Consider the following 14,536-nt stretch of genomic DNA (forward strand, 5'->3'; position numbering starts at 1 on the left):
TCATTTCAAAGCAGGTGTGCCAGGTGGCATTTTGCACGGTTTTCTCAACCATTGAGAAGCAGCAGATAGGCTAGATTTGGTGCTTAGATGCTCAGTAGCTGGGGTTTCTCTGTATAAGCATATGGCCTCTTTTATTCTCAGTGTCCTCGTCTGTTAAACGAGTTGATTTGACCTACCTCACAGAACTGTTGTGAGGATAAAATTCCATAATATTTATAAAGCTCTTTGCTGATGTTACAATGCTATATAAACATGAAGCATCGTTACGTTGACTATTGTTAATAAAAATATCCATAATAAACCCATCAAGGGACATCAGAGTATCAAGGAGAAAGCTGTGGCCATGTATGTCAATAGACATCCTGGCATCCTGAAATTAAAGCAGATAGAGAGAGAAGGTTTAAACAATCAGCACAGATGCAATTGTATTATTAGCCTACTCTTTTAGAAAATGGGCAGTAAAAAAAAAAAAAGAAAAAAGAAAAAAGAAAATGGGCAGTAATAGATCTGGAAAGTGTCCTAATAAAAACTCATAATATTAACAAGATCCCACATCACCCTAAAGAAGCTAGAGAAAGTTGAACACTTCCTCATTGAAAAGGAGCCCTTGGCATAGTTTCTGGCACCCAGTAGGGGCTATATAATTGTTTTTTTCCCTCTCCTCCCTCTCAATGCCAACAATAAATAGGTTTAAAACTTACAGAATTATATTTGGAACAAACCAACATCAGGTCCCCGAATGATAGCAAAGGCTGACAGTAGTTACATGCCCCTGGATTTATTGAACAGAACTGAATTTCAGATTGTGATTCCTTTGCTTCTACTTCGGGTTGCTCCTGAGAATTTAAAATTTGGAATTTCTGATCCTCTAAAAAGTGGAAAAGGCAATGCTCAGCTACATTTTTCAACTTATCCATTCCTTATCTCCTCACAAAGAGCCACCCCTTATTACAAATAGAAAGAAAACTCAGTGAAATGAACTGCCATATAAAAAAAAACATTAGGTTTTATACCTAACATTAGGTACAGTTTTCCTCACCAATAGTCCCCCATGTCTGCCAGGATGGGGCAGATAGCTTGCTGCATCACTTCACTCCTATCTTGTCCCTGTAGCTCTGAATGGTGCTCACGTGTCTGACCTGATTTCACGTAGAGGTAGCCGGATGTCACCTTGGGTAGAATATGGGACTTGGAATCAGGAAGACCAAAGTTCAAAGACAGGCATTAGCACTTACCACCTCAATGACTCAGCCTCCTCTCTCAGCTTCAGTTTTCTCATCTGTAAATTGGGATAATACTAGGACTGACTTTTAGTTGTTGTTTTGAGGATTAAGTGAAATAGTATGTTAAGTGTGCTATTAACTATTTCATCAATAACTCTGTAGGTATACATGAGGTAAGGGATGATATTGCTATATTCATTTCAATATAGCAGAAAGAGTACTGGATTTAGAGGGAGAGAACCTGGATTCAAATCCTGACTGTCATTTATAACTGTGAAACTTTGGGCAAGATACTTTACTCTTATAAACTGCTGTTCCCTCATCTTTAAAATGAACGGAGGGCACTTCAAAGGTTAATAAGCTGGGATCTATGAACTTGTTTTTTAAAATATTTCGATAATTACATTTCAATTCAATTGGTCTCCTATATAACCCTAATGCACTTTAAGCATTTAATAACATTCTTAGAAGGGGTGCATAGACTTATCCAGATTGCTGAAATGGATCCATGATACACCCAAAGGCTAAGAACACTTAGAAGATTTTTAAGGTCCTTTCTAGCTCGAATTCTATGATATTATAATTGTAAAGACAAGGAGAGTCATGAATAGGATTTCTCATATGTCTGCAGCATAAGGTCACCCCCCCCCCTTACTGAAGATGACCAATTCTTGGCCATTCTGCACTGGAAAAGACTTGGGTCCTCTGGCTATACTTACTACTTGTGTGACCTTAAGCAAGTCATTTTCCAGCTGAAGCCTCAGTTTACCCATCTGTAAAACTAGATAGGTTAGACTACATGGCCTCTGATGTTCTTTCCAGCTCTAATTCTGTGATCTTACTATCTTCCAATCTATACAGAGGCTGAGGAGGGAGAAGCTGGGCCCACATGGAGGATAGCCTTGTGATGGCATACTTCTAGTTTTACCTGGGGGCCACTGGGGAACTGAAAGCAAGATAAGGGACAGTATGGAAAACAAACAAACAAACATTCTTCTACCATGTAGACTCTCTGAGGCAAAGCCCGAGTTGCCCATGTTAGTTATAACTTTGTGTGTAAGAGAAAGAATAATGGTCCATGTTTCTATAGCATATGAGGATGCACTATTTGGCACAATTTTCTCACCTTCCCTCTCTCCTCCTTCAAAAAATGTGAATCTGTGTGTGATCCTGTGAAATCTAAATATTGCTCTTGGTCCTACCATGGATTCCTGACAGTGTAGTCAGAAACTCTTCTTTAGGACCAAACATCTGCAAAGCTGTGTATTTCCTGGCTTACCAGAAGCTCAATTTACCTAGAAGGACTTCTCTTGCAAACAGAAGTCCCTAATGAAATCAGTGACAGAACCTTAATTGAAGGCACAAACTTTAATATTGTCTACTATTTGAGAGATGAAAAATAATTTCACATTTTGAAACTTTTTAAAATTGGTATTCTTTTGTTTTCTTTTGGAGTTGCTGTCTTCATCTGGGACATTCAGGTTGTCTTAGCAAATCTTAGCAAATCAAGGCAGACTAATGAGAAAAAATGAGGATGCTATCACTATTAGAAAAAGCTTTCCAAAGCTGAGGATCCTTGGTCTGACTACATTGCAGGCTCATTGCAATGAATTTTACGGGTATTTCTGCAGCCTCAAAATTTGTTATGGCTTTGGAAGTGGGGAAAAATGGTTTGGAAAAAGGAATGCCTTATGTAGATATATGTTCTCCATTAGTTGGTCTTGCTAAAAAAAAAAAAAAAGAAAACAAAAAACAAACTGAACAAATGGAAAATATTTTAAAGCAGAAATACTCCTGAATATGCAATGTTCTACTTTGTAAGGCTTTCTATGGAGATTGGCAACATCGTTTCCTAAGTCTATTTACTTCTTTTCTCCCAGCTTGGCTTTGTTCTACATTATTAAAAACTTCAAAAGGGCCTCAGCATTCGGGATGTATGAGACTGATGGATTTCACTGCATGAAAGTCTGTAGACCTGCTCTAACAGATGAAAAGGGGCAGAGCTGCTTTGGTGGCATGTGACCTCCCCTTGTTGCTGACTCCTCTGTGTGTGTGTGTGTGTGTGTGTGTGTGTGTGTATGTGTATGTGTGTGTGTGTATGTGTGTGTACATGTGACCTCCCCTTGTTGCTGACTCCTCCGTGTGTGTGTGTGTGTGTGTGTGTATGTGTGTGTACGTGTGACCTCCCCTTGTTGCTGACTCCTCCGTGTGTGTGTGTGTGTGTGTGTGTGTGCGCGTTTAACCGAAGGCTTCAGTCTTCAAATTGAGAACTGATTCCACTCATCCATGCTACTATCAGAAGACAACCTATGTCTATATATTAAGCTAATTCCCATTACTAAGCAGGCTCCCATGAAGTTCATTGTTTTTCCAATCAATTTTGTATTTCTTTTGGGGAATGCTCATGTATTTCTTGATGCAAGCATCATCCCATCCAGTGTGCCAAACTCACATAGAAATGGGGACCACTAAGCTGTATGTAAGACTCCTGTAACATTATCTACATTCTATTGTCTTTTCATTTGTTTTATGAAACATTTCCCAATTACATTTTAATCTCCTTTGGGGCCCCACTTGGGAGTGTTGCAGAAATGTCATGTGCTTGACTCCTCTGGTCTACTCTGACCTCTTATTTTACATGTTAAGAAAATGAGGGGCAAAGAAGTTCATTGAATTGCCCATGGCAACATAGGAAGTTAGGGACAGAGTGAATGACCAGAACTCAATGTAGCAAGAAGAACAATGAATTTGGAGCCAGGGGATGTGAGTTCAAACCCTGCTTGTGCTCCATCCTACATGTATAACTTTGGGCAAGTCATTTCACTGCTCTGGGTCTCAGTTTCTCCATATGTAAAAGGGGGAGTTGAATTTGATCTCTCTAATCTCCCCTCCAGTTCTAAATCCATTGATCCTATGATCAGTCTCCTTATTCACTCCAGGACCGTCTCTACCATATGCCTTGTTGCCTCATATAGGTTGATATTTAGACCAAGGATGTTGGGCTAATTGTCTCACAACCATTTATTTGGTTGGCCTAGACCAAATAAAAAGGTAACTGAGATGCTGTATAAGTAAGGCCAACCTTGGCCAAAGTTGTGAGTGAAAAGAAGTATACCCTCTTGTAGTACATCCATCCTTGTACTTATTAACATCTGAACACTTTTCTCCACGAGTCCTTCCCCATTCTATCCTCTGCCTGTCTGCAGCTTTTCGTCTGCTTTGCTTCTCCTCACCCCTCCCCAATTTCTGAAGTTCACCAATTCTGAATTCCACTTCTCCAGAGTCTCGTTTTCTGTCGGGCAGCAGTTAGATGATCAGATAAATTAATCTACACTTGAGACTAAGGACAATTCGGCTAGGTGCCAATTAGGGTCAATAATGAATCTTGGGAAGTGGTTGCATGAGTCTGAATTCTCTCAGGTAGCAGGAATTTTCAAGTCAAGTTAACATGCATTTATTCAGTGCCTACTATGTGCTGGACACTGTGTGAAATGCTGAGGATACAAAAGAAGGTGAAATAAAAACATAAACAACAATAAACAATCCTTACTTTCAAGGGGCTTGCAGTCTAACGAGGAGGAAGGTGGAGACTTCTAGAGGAAATCACAACCCAGGGGATTACCTCTAAAGCTGGGGATTTCCTTCCTTCCTTCTTTCTTCCTTCCTTCCTTCCTTCCTTCCTTCCTTCCTTCCTTCTTTCTTCCTTCCTTTCTTCCTTCCTTCCTTCCTTCCTTCCTTCCGTCCTTCCTTCCTTCCTTCCTTCCTTCCTTCCTCCCTTCCTCCCTTCCTCCCTTCCTCCCTTCCTCCCTTCCTCCCTTCCTCCCTTCCTCCCTTCCTCGACAGTATGATACAGTATATCCTGTGTGTTTCTGGGGAAGTTACTCAACCTCTCTCTTTGCCAGGCAATACTCTGGCTATAAATTGCCCAGCTGCATTGATAGAAGGAGTTACTCATGAATACTCTACTGATGGAAGCTAAGGTATGATTAATAAACAAATGCTTCTTTTTATCAAGTAAATCATGTCTTCTGCACTGTGCTAGGTGCTAGAGGAATATATATATATACACATGTAATACATGTGTATATATGCATGTATGTATGATAAAGGCTCTGACATCATGGAACTAATAAAAATACAATTGAGATGTAGTGACAATCTGGTACAAGCATTCTTCACCTTTTACTTTTTTTTGGTGTACATGGGTGGTGCAGTAGATAGAGCGCTGGCCTGGGAGTCAGGAAAGCCTGTGTTTAATCTAGCCCCAGACACTTATTAACTATGTGACTCTAGGCACAAGTATTATCCCCACTTTACAGTTGAGGAAACTGAGGCAGATGTTCCATGGTCTGGGACATTGAGGGTTAAGTGACTAGTCTATGGTCGTACTGCCAAAATGTTTCAGAAGAAAGACTATTACACTTTTCCTGCTTCTGAAGTCTTTTTGTCATCTCTATATCTGTTTTTATTATTAGAGATAAGTATAATACAAGTTAGAATATCAAAAGCTCATGCATGACAGGAGTAGAGAAGTAACCCTTTGAGTGGCAATGGTTTTCCTTCATTAGAAATCTTAAGGCAGAAAGTCCATAATCATTTGTAGGGAATTTCATAATGGTGGTGTTGGTGGTTTTTTTGTTTTTGGTCAAACATGGGTTAGACTCAATGGCCACACTGATTCCTTCCAACTAAAAACAAATCTGATTATTTGAAAGTGTTATGAAATGTAACAGGGAAATTGTTCAGAGGTGACACTAATGCAAGGCTACCAGGGGAGCTATATTTAGGAGGTGGCTCCTCTTACACTCTACTGTATGGGTCATTGACATCGTGCGTGCGTGTGTGTGTGTGCATGTGTGTGTGAATGCGAATGCAGCTTGCCTGGTCTTTATATCTGCTTGGCCCCCTGTAATGTTGCAAAGCAGTTTGGCAAGAAATGTGACAGGGAGTCCTACGCAATTGGCTAACTAGAGATAGTACGTCCCTCCATCCTTGTTCGTCAGGCTTGTTTTCAAAGTCGGACAGATGGAGTTACTGAATTCTTAAACAAGTAAGAGTTTATGTAGTAAGTGGGTCAGACTTTGCCAGCTCTACGCAGGTATAGAAAGAATCTGTGTGTGTGCTGCATCTCAATGCGAATTCCTTGACTATCAAGAACTGTACAAGCTCTTAGCCTTCTAAAAAGAGGAGGAAAAGAGCCTTGGGCTATTGCATTTCTATTTCTGTAATGGCCAGAGGAGCAGACATTGACCTGCCTGGAGAGGGGCATGATAGTGAACGGCCCATGTTCCATAGGCAACAGTTGGCTTTCCCAACATTCCATTGCAAACATTCTAACTTCTGCATTGTTACTCATTTGCAGAAATATTGCACTGAGCTTGAAAGAGAATTTCAAAACTAAGCAAGAAGGCCATTCCTTACAACCCCCACTGCTGCCATGCCAAATTAATAACATTAACAAGAGTGGCGACTGTAGACAAGGCAATAAAAGAGAAGCAATCACATGAGTAGGTCAGCGATTTTAATCTCCAAAATTCTTCTCCAGATGGTGTGGCATGAGCTTCAATTCAGCTTTGCTGAGGTATGAATACAGAGTATTTTTTCATGGACGAAAACAAATGATGGTGTTGAAGAATAATTTGCCACCTCTTCTAGTACAGTATGACAGCTCCATTCAAAGCCGTGCGGCAGATGAATTATTTATTAAGTACAGTAGCAATGCCTTTGTTAAGGGTCTGTCAGCATTTCTAATAGGCCCCTCTTTTTTTCCCTTCAGGTGTTGATTGTTCACCTATACTAAATTGCAACAGCTGGAAGCTTGGCAGAGGAAATGTCATTTTAAAAACAAAATCACATATAGCCCAGTAGATGTCAATGTGAATTGTGTTCTCCCTAACCACATTTAAATTCTCAGGTACCATTGTTTAAAGGTGAGTGAGTTGAAATAAGGCTCTCTTTTCTTAAAATAAGACCTGGACAGTTTGATTAGAATAGAAAAAACTACATTCACAATGTAGTCAAGGATCATAAGATAGTTGAGGAAGCCTGGCCAGAGGGAGTTCTTTTTTGGGGAAGCGGTATCGGGGATGGAGGAGGAGTGGGAGACTCAGACAGAAATAGTTGGAGTGACTGATGAATGCATAAGTGTAACCACTGAGCACCGTTAGGCTCAGGGCAACCTCTGTGTGATACCTTACCTAGCTTACTCATATTGACATATTCAAAGGGGCCCAGCTAGGGTCCTCTTACCGCAGATTGGCACATTTGTAAAGAACGTCAGTTCCTTTTGTACTCACATACAAAATAGCATGAATTTCATTGTTAAGTTTTGCAATGATCATAAAAAACCTTGGGAGATTACTGGGCTTCTTGGAGATATATAAAGATGTCTCTGCTGGGGAAGCTAGGAATATTTCTTCTTCATTCCCCAACCTGGTATTTTTGGAAATGTCTGAACCCCTTTTCTTTTTTTCCCTCTTTTTTTTCTTTTTTTTTGCAGGGGGGAAGGCAGAGCAATTGGGGTTAAGTGACTTGCCCAAGGTCACACAGCTAGTAAGTGTGTCTAGTGTCTGAACCCCTTTTCTAACAAGAACTGCTGCTGGGCCCAGAGGACTAGGGTAGTGCACCCACTCCCTCTCTGGACCCATGCACGTGCTGCAGACTTCAGTCTTAGTGGAACTTGGCTTTAATGACAGGAGTTCTAGGTTCCCTTCTTGCACACTCTTTATTGAGCTCATTAAACCCTATCTCAATACTGCTCCTGTTAATTGGAAGCCATTCAAATGTGCCTAGAAGAAAACCTTTCCTCTTTACCTTCAATAAAACTATCATCTTGGTGGGATCATAATTTAGGGCTGGAAGGAAAGTGAGAGGTCATCTCATCTGATTCCCTCATTCTACAGTTGAGGAAACTGAGGACCAGAGAGATTACGTTACTTTTCCCCAAGGTTATGTGGGTAGGAAGTAGCAGAGTTGCAATTCAAATGCAAGATTTTTTTATTATTATCTTTTGTTGTGAAGCAGCTTGATGGTGTGGTAGATAAAGGACTAGATTTAGAATAAGGAAAACCTGAGTTCAAATCCTCTTTCAGATACTTACTAGCTGTGTGACCTTGGGCAAGTCACTTAACTTTTGTTTCCCTTAGTTTCCTAGTCTGTAAGATGGGAATAAAAATGGAATCTACCTCAAGAGTTGACATAGGCATAAGATGAAATAAATATAGTATTCATAAATTTTAAGATATTATATAAATGCTATTAATTATTACTGTTTTGTTGTTACATTGCCTAGACTTCCCACTATATAATTTTTTATTCCCAGAGAGCCGGTCCTTATAACAAAGAATTTTAGAAAAAAAGAAAAGAGGAAGAAGACAAAAAAAATTCAGCAAAGCTGATCAATAAACCTACAAACATCTGAAGTCATGTAATGTTTCACTTCATTCGACTCTGTCCTATCCTCTGCAAAGGAATGGAGAGAGATTTCTTCTCATTTTTTTCCTTGGGACCAACTTTATTCCTTGCTTTTAAAACATTCTTTTTTTATTATATTGTGGCTATTTTTCTTTTCATTTACACTGGATTGGTCATTGTGTATATTGTTTTCCTGGTTCTACTCACTTCACTTTGATCAGTTCATCTAAATCATTCTTTGCTTCTCTGAAGTCATCACGCTCATTGGTTCTTACAACACAAGATATTCCATTTTGTTTGTGTACCAGAATTTGTTTAAGCCATCCATCCTCCTGTTGATAGGCACCTACTTTGCTTTTAGTTCTTTACTACCACATGAAAGACAGTATTATAAATATTTTGATGGATGTAGACCCTCATCTTGAATTGGCATGGCCATTTTGGAGAACAACATGAAATTATGTCCATCAAATGACTAGAATGTCTATACCCTTTGACTCAGAGATTCCACTGCATGTGACATGCCCTGTTTGGGGGCAAATGACAAAAATCCATGTATTCTGACTCCAAATACAGTATGGTTTTCCCTGTTCCATGTTGCCTCCATCAACTGAATCACTAATCTATTTTATGGGGAAGATGAGTATATACCTAGGAGGGATGCATTCTTGAATTGGCAGAGGGAGCTGATAGGGGACAGGAGTAAAGTAGGGGTGTGAAAGAGAGGGAGAAGGAGAGAGAGAGAGAACCAGGTGTGACCTCAAGGGGATAAGGTCATTCCTGGTTTTGAAACCAAAGCTAGATGACACAGTAAGTAGAGAACTGGATTTGGAGTCATGAAGCCTTAAGTTCAAATCTAACCACAGACACTTAGTAGTTTTGTGATCTTAGGCAACTCAACTCTATTTGCCTCAGTTTCCTGAACTGTAAATGGGGATAATAATGGTACTTATTATCCCTCAGGGTTGTTGTAAGGAACAAATAAGCTAATAATTGTGAAGCACTTAGCACAGTGCCTGGCACATAGTAGGCACTATATAAATGTTACATATCATTATCATCTTCACCATCAATGAAGACTTATTAGAGGAGATGGCATTTGAGATGCACTTTAAAGGATGGGTAGGGAGAGGATATTACAAGACTAATGAATGGCAGATGGGTAGAAAGTTTGGAAAACAGATAATTGTCCAGTTTTAGAAAATGAGGAGGGGAACTCGGAAGGCGTCTAATCCCACCTTTATCTGAAAACGTACTCACCCTTTCCTAGAACATGGCCATATTTATGACCGCTACAGTAATTGTGGTAAGTGGCCTTCTTCACTAGCTAGATGGAACAGTGAGTAGAGTTGGGAAGTTATTCGTTGTCATTGAGTCTTTTCGGTTGTGTCTGACTGTTTGTGACATGACTGAAATGACTGAACAACAAGAAATCTGGCCTGAGATTTACTAGGTATGTGACTCTGGGCTTGGGGTTTTAATGTTGGTTCTGGTTTCAAGATGTGAAATAGTGCAAGGAGAGTTCCAGAGCTCTATAATGAGGAGGTTTAAGGTAGCTTGTAGCTCGGAATCTATGACTTCAGATATATGTTTGCTTTATTTTTTTTAGTTTTGGAGGCAATTCAGATTAAGTGACTTGCCCAGGGTCACACATCTAGTAAGCGTCTGAGGTCAGATTTGAGCTCTAGTCCTTCTGACTACAGGGCCAGTTTGCTCTATCCACTGCACTCACCTAGCTACCCCAGATCTATGTTTCAGACAGGTGTGTACATAGACAATAAACTGAGCACAGAATTAATTAGGAGAACAAGCTATAGTACCTTTGAGTACTACTTTCAAGGAGCCTAAGATTCTCCCTAAAATAAAGGACCATTTTTTCACATCCATATTCTTTCAATGATGATAACACTGTTGAGTATGGAAAACCACATTTTCTGAAGAGTTAAAATCATAGGTTAGCCAAAGAGCAGTGGAGAAGTAGCCAGGAGGCATGAGTCAGCTGCATGAAGAACTGCAGAGGGAAAGCAACTTATCATTAGAGATATGCATGAGCAATGAAGGAGATGGACAGTCATGTACTGAGAGTGAGGGATAACTAATGGACAACTCATGTGCCCATCAGCTTCCTTGGGAGTTGTAAATTTCAAGGTATCTAGAGAACAGTCCACCTCTATCCCCTGTGTTGGATGTACGGTGACATGGATAAGAACAAAAGATGAGAAGATATGATGGATTGTGATCTAGCCCAGTGGTGTCAAATTCAGATAAAAATGGGGATCACTAAACCACACATAAGTATCCTTGAAGGCTACATGTTGATTTAGAAAACCATGTAAGTTTATGTAGTTCTTTTAAAATTAATATATCAACATATTAAAATTAATCTGGTTCTAGCCACATTAGGAAGTATTCCATGCCTCAAGTGGGGCATAGGTCTCATATATGACTCCCCTGATGCACACCATTGGAGCAAGTGCCACATCAGTGAGTTCACAGATTCTTCAAAATATTCATTCCAACTTGTTTTCCTACATTTAGCAATTTCTTTTTCTTCAAACTATTATTTAATATGATCTTGCAATTTTCTTACCAGTGTTAATTCTTCCTTAATTTCTTTGAACTTGTCATTTAGCCATTTGATGATATCTCTCAAAATATCTTGCTTTGGTTTCTTTTTTTTTCCATCTGTGTTGTTTCTTGTACTTTAGCTGGCTTAGTTGCTCTGTAGCATTTAAAATCGTATTGGCACCATCTTTGATCATTTTTTATTACTTGATTTTTTATTTTCTTGTGTGTGTTTTCAAAGTCAGATTCCTTTTCTTGGGTATTTCTGGTTTTTTTTTTTTTTTTAAAGCATAGGTGAAGAGCCTAGTTCCCTTTAGTCTTCTTGATGCACCTTCTTGATTGGAAGGCCCATCACTGCTTTTATAACATCGATTTCAAAGGAACTGAAGATGTGTATTCTGACGGGAGATGAAAGCATCAGGCTGTTGTTCACATTTTAGAAAACCTTGAACTTAGCAACAAAATCAACATTTTAAGAAGAATTCTGAGTAAGGCGATGGTACCCAATGCCATTAAACACTTAAATCTATCCCACAATTCTCTGTCTTCAGTTGTTCTGAGCTATCATCTACTTTAGTGAAATATTTCCCACTTTTTCTTTTTCTACTTTTATTTCCTACTATGATTTTTAAATAAGAAAACAAGTATTTTTTCTCCTTTTCAAATCAAGTCTCAGACCATCATTTACTTTAAATAATGGATTACAAAGGAGATAGATTTTGGAGGTTTTATATATAATATAATATATTTTATAGGTTTATTTATGAAACAGAGCATCACAATGGCATAGCAGAATTACTGGAAATATTGGGAAGCATAATTAATGGATTTGCCTTACCATTAAAAGAAGAGCACAAGATTTTCTTATTGAAGGTGTTATTACCTTTGCACAAAGTGAAATCACTGAGTGTCTACCATCCTCAGCTGGCATACTGTGTAGTTCAATTTTTAGAAAAGGACAGCACACTTACTGAACCAGTGGCAGAGCGGGCACTGTATTACTGGAATAATGAATATATTATGAGTTTAATCAGTGACAATGCAGCAAAGATTCTGCCCATCATGTTTCCATCTTTGTACCGTAATTCAAAGACCCATTGGAATAAAACAATACATGGCTTGATATATAACGCATTGAAACTCTTCATGGAGATGAACCAAAAACTGTTTGATGACTGCACGCAACAATTTAAAGCAGAGAAAATGAAAGAGAAGCTAAAACTGAAGGAACGGGAAGAAGCATGGGTTAAAATAGAAAATCTAGCCAAGTCCAACCCCCAGTACACAGTGTATAGTGAAGCCAGTTCCCTGAATCTTCCAGTTGCAATGGAAACAGATGGGCCTTTATTTGAAGATTTACAGATGCTGAGAAAGACAGTCAATGAAGAGTCACGTCAGGCACAGAAAGATCAGAAAAAGGATCGTCCTCTTGTGCGACGCAAGTCAGAACTGCCTCAGGATATCTATACCATGAAAGCCTTGGAATCCCATTGCAGAGCTGATGAGATAATATCACATGATGGGCATTAGCTTATTACCATGGAGTATATGGGGAGGAGGCATATTCTTTTCGACTTAGTAGAAAATACATACATCTTGTGCCATACAAATCAGTTGTATTCAAAGTCAAAAGCTTTCTTCAACCCAGTTCTGTAGGCAATAACTTAATTCAGCATACAGCTCAAGATCAGTAGTTCAAACAATGGTAAATTATCAGGCTCCGTTTGCAGAACCATGGGTTGATAAGTATTAAATGACCACGTTTTTCAGGTGGTGGTGCCGTCGTAACCCCAGCATATTCTAAATATGAGTATTTCAGTTAAACATTAGAGCCAAATAGAAAAGCACCCTGATCATAATCAACTCCATATTCCAACAGAACAGAATTTGTATCCATTAAAAATAGCTGGTACTATGATAATGTCAAATGTTTCAGAATTGAAAGTACACTTTAAAGTATTACACATTTTAAGACTTTACAACCTTGAAATCATTTCCACATTGTTCTATACCAGCAGTTTTTAAAGTACCTGAAAATGATTCTTTCATATTTTAACACAGCTTACAAAAGTTGACTTATGACAATCCTCAGTCGCTGTAGTTTTTCTATGTTATTTCTTTACTTTGGATAGAGACATGTGTATCTTGTCTTGGTAGTTTTACATATATCTAAAGCCATATCTTCAGGTCTTTAATACAGCACCAGTATTCCAGGAGTAAAATGGTAGAAGAAATTTGTTTTCCTAAGAGCTTTTTCTCTCTACCTTAACTGGAATTTCATTTTCATTTTCCAAATTTTATTTTGCCTTTAATTGAATATTGTTGACCCTTATCCAGGCTCTTGAACCTTAATAAGATATTTGGGCTCTAAGAGTTCAGAATTTTGTAGGAAAGTTAGAATAAGGTCATTTTAAGTTTCTCGGCCTAGCCCAGCCTGCTGCCTTCCAGCAAAACTAAACATCGATTGTATAATGTGCCAGGTGTTAAAATGACATTGTTCTATGTCTTCGAATACGTGTTGGTCTCAGAGCTTAGAGGAGGCAACAGTGATGGTAATTTTACGTAAATGTATATTTTTTCTGTTGAAAAGAGCACACATGTTACAAATACACCTCACAAGTAAAATGAAAATGCATCCGTTTCCATTGAACTTCAAATGCTGCTATATATTCCATCATTTACTTTAAATAATGGGTTACAAAGGAGATAGATTTTGGATGTTTTTATTGATTTTATTAAATTCTATACATCAGACCAAGAGTCAACGTGGGGTGGTGGATACAGAGCTGGATTCAAAAATCCTCTATTCTGGTCCTATCTCAGTGTAAGGCCAATTTGTAAGTGGAAGATCTTTCCTGCTCATTGAATAGATCTCAAGTGGGGCCAACAAAGGAGGCCTGATTAGAGGCAGGCCCACACCCTTTAACTAGATGTGAGACCCCAGGCCCCACACCTTTTTGCTTAGTAGGCTCTGGGCCCTGAAAAAGTTATAGGAGTTCTGAGGTTCGGGCTCTGCCTTTGGGGGCACACTCATTGAAAGAATGTTGGTGATGAGATTTTGGGTAAGCCGTTGAAGCAGCCTCCTCCCCCTGCTTTGAAAACCCAGATGTTAATGCTTCTCTGGTAACTATGTATTGCTATGGATCAACTGAATTGTGTTTATTTGCTCTGTTTACATAATTTGTGCTTGTAATTTCTGTTTGTACTTGCTCTGAAGTTCAGGGTGCTGGCTTTTCCCCCTGAGCTAAGTGAATGGTATGTGCATGTTTAATTAAAGTAAGATTGTTAACCCCTTAAAATTGCTTTCTTTAGAAAAGCAGGTCAAAGAACTTGTG

General features: G+C 38.9%; 1 protein-coding gene across 1 annotated transcript; it reads left to right on the forward strand.

Moving 5' to 3' along the window:
- Nucleotides 1-11,945: 11,945 nt before the first annotated feature.
- On the forward strand, nt 11,946-12,917 carry LOC118832302 (serine/threonine-protein phosphatase 2A 56 kDa regulatory subunit gamma isoform-like; the record flags this gene model as incomplete). The annotated part of the gene is made up of 1 exon (XM_036739668.1): nt 11,946-12,917. A coding segment is annotated over one exon (786 nt), but the record flags the coding sequence as incomplete, so codon positions are not given.
- Nucleotides 12,918-14,536: the final 1,619 nt, after the last annotated feature.

This window comes from Trichosurus vulpecula, chromosome 9 (assembly GCF_011100635.1).
Source record: "Trichosurus vulpecula isolate mTriVul1 chromosome 9, mTriVul1.pri, whole genome shotgun sequence".
Lineage (NCBI taxonomy): Eukaryota > Metazoa > Chordata > Mammalia > Diprotodontia > Phalangeridae > Trichosurus > Trichosurus vulpecula.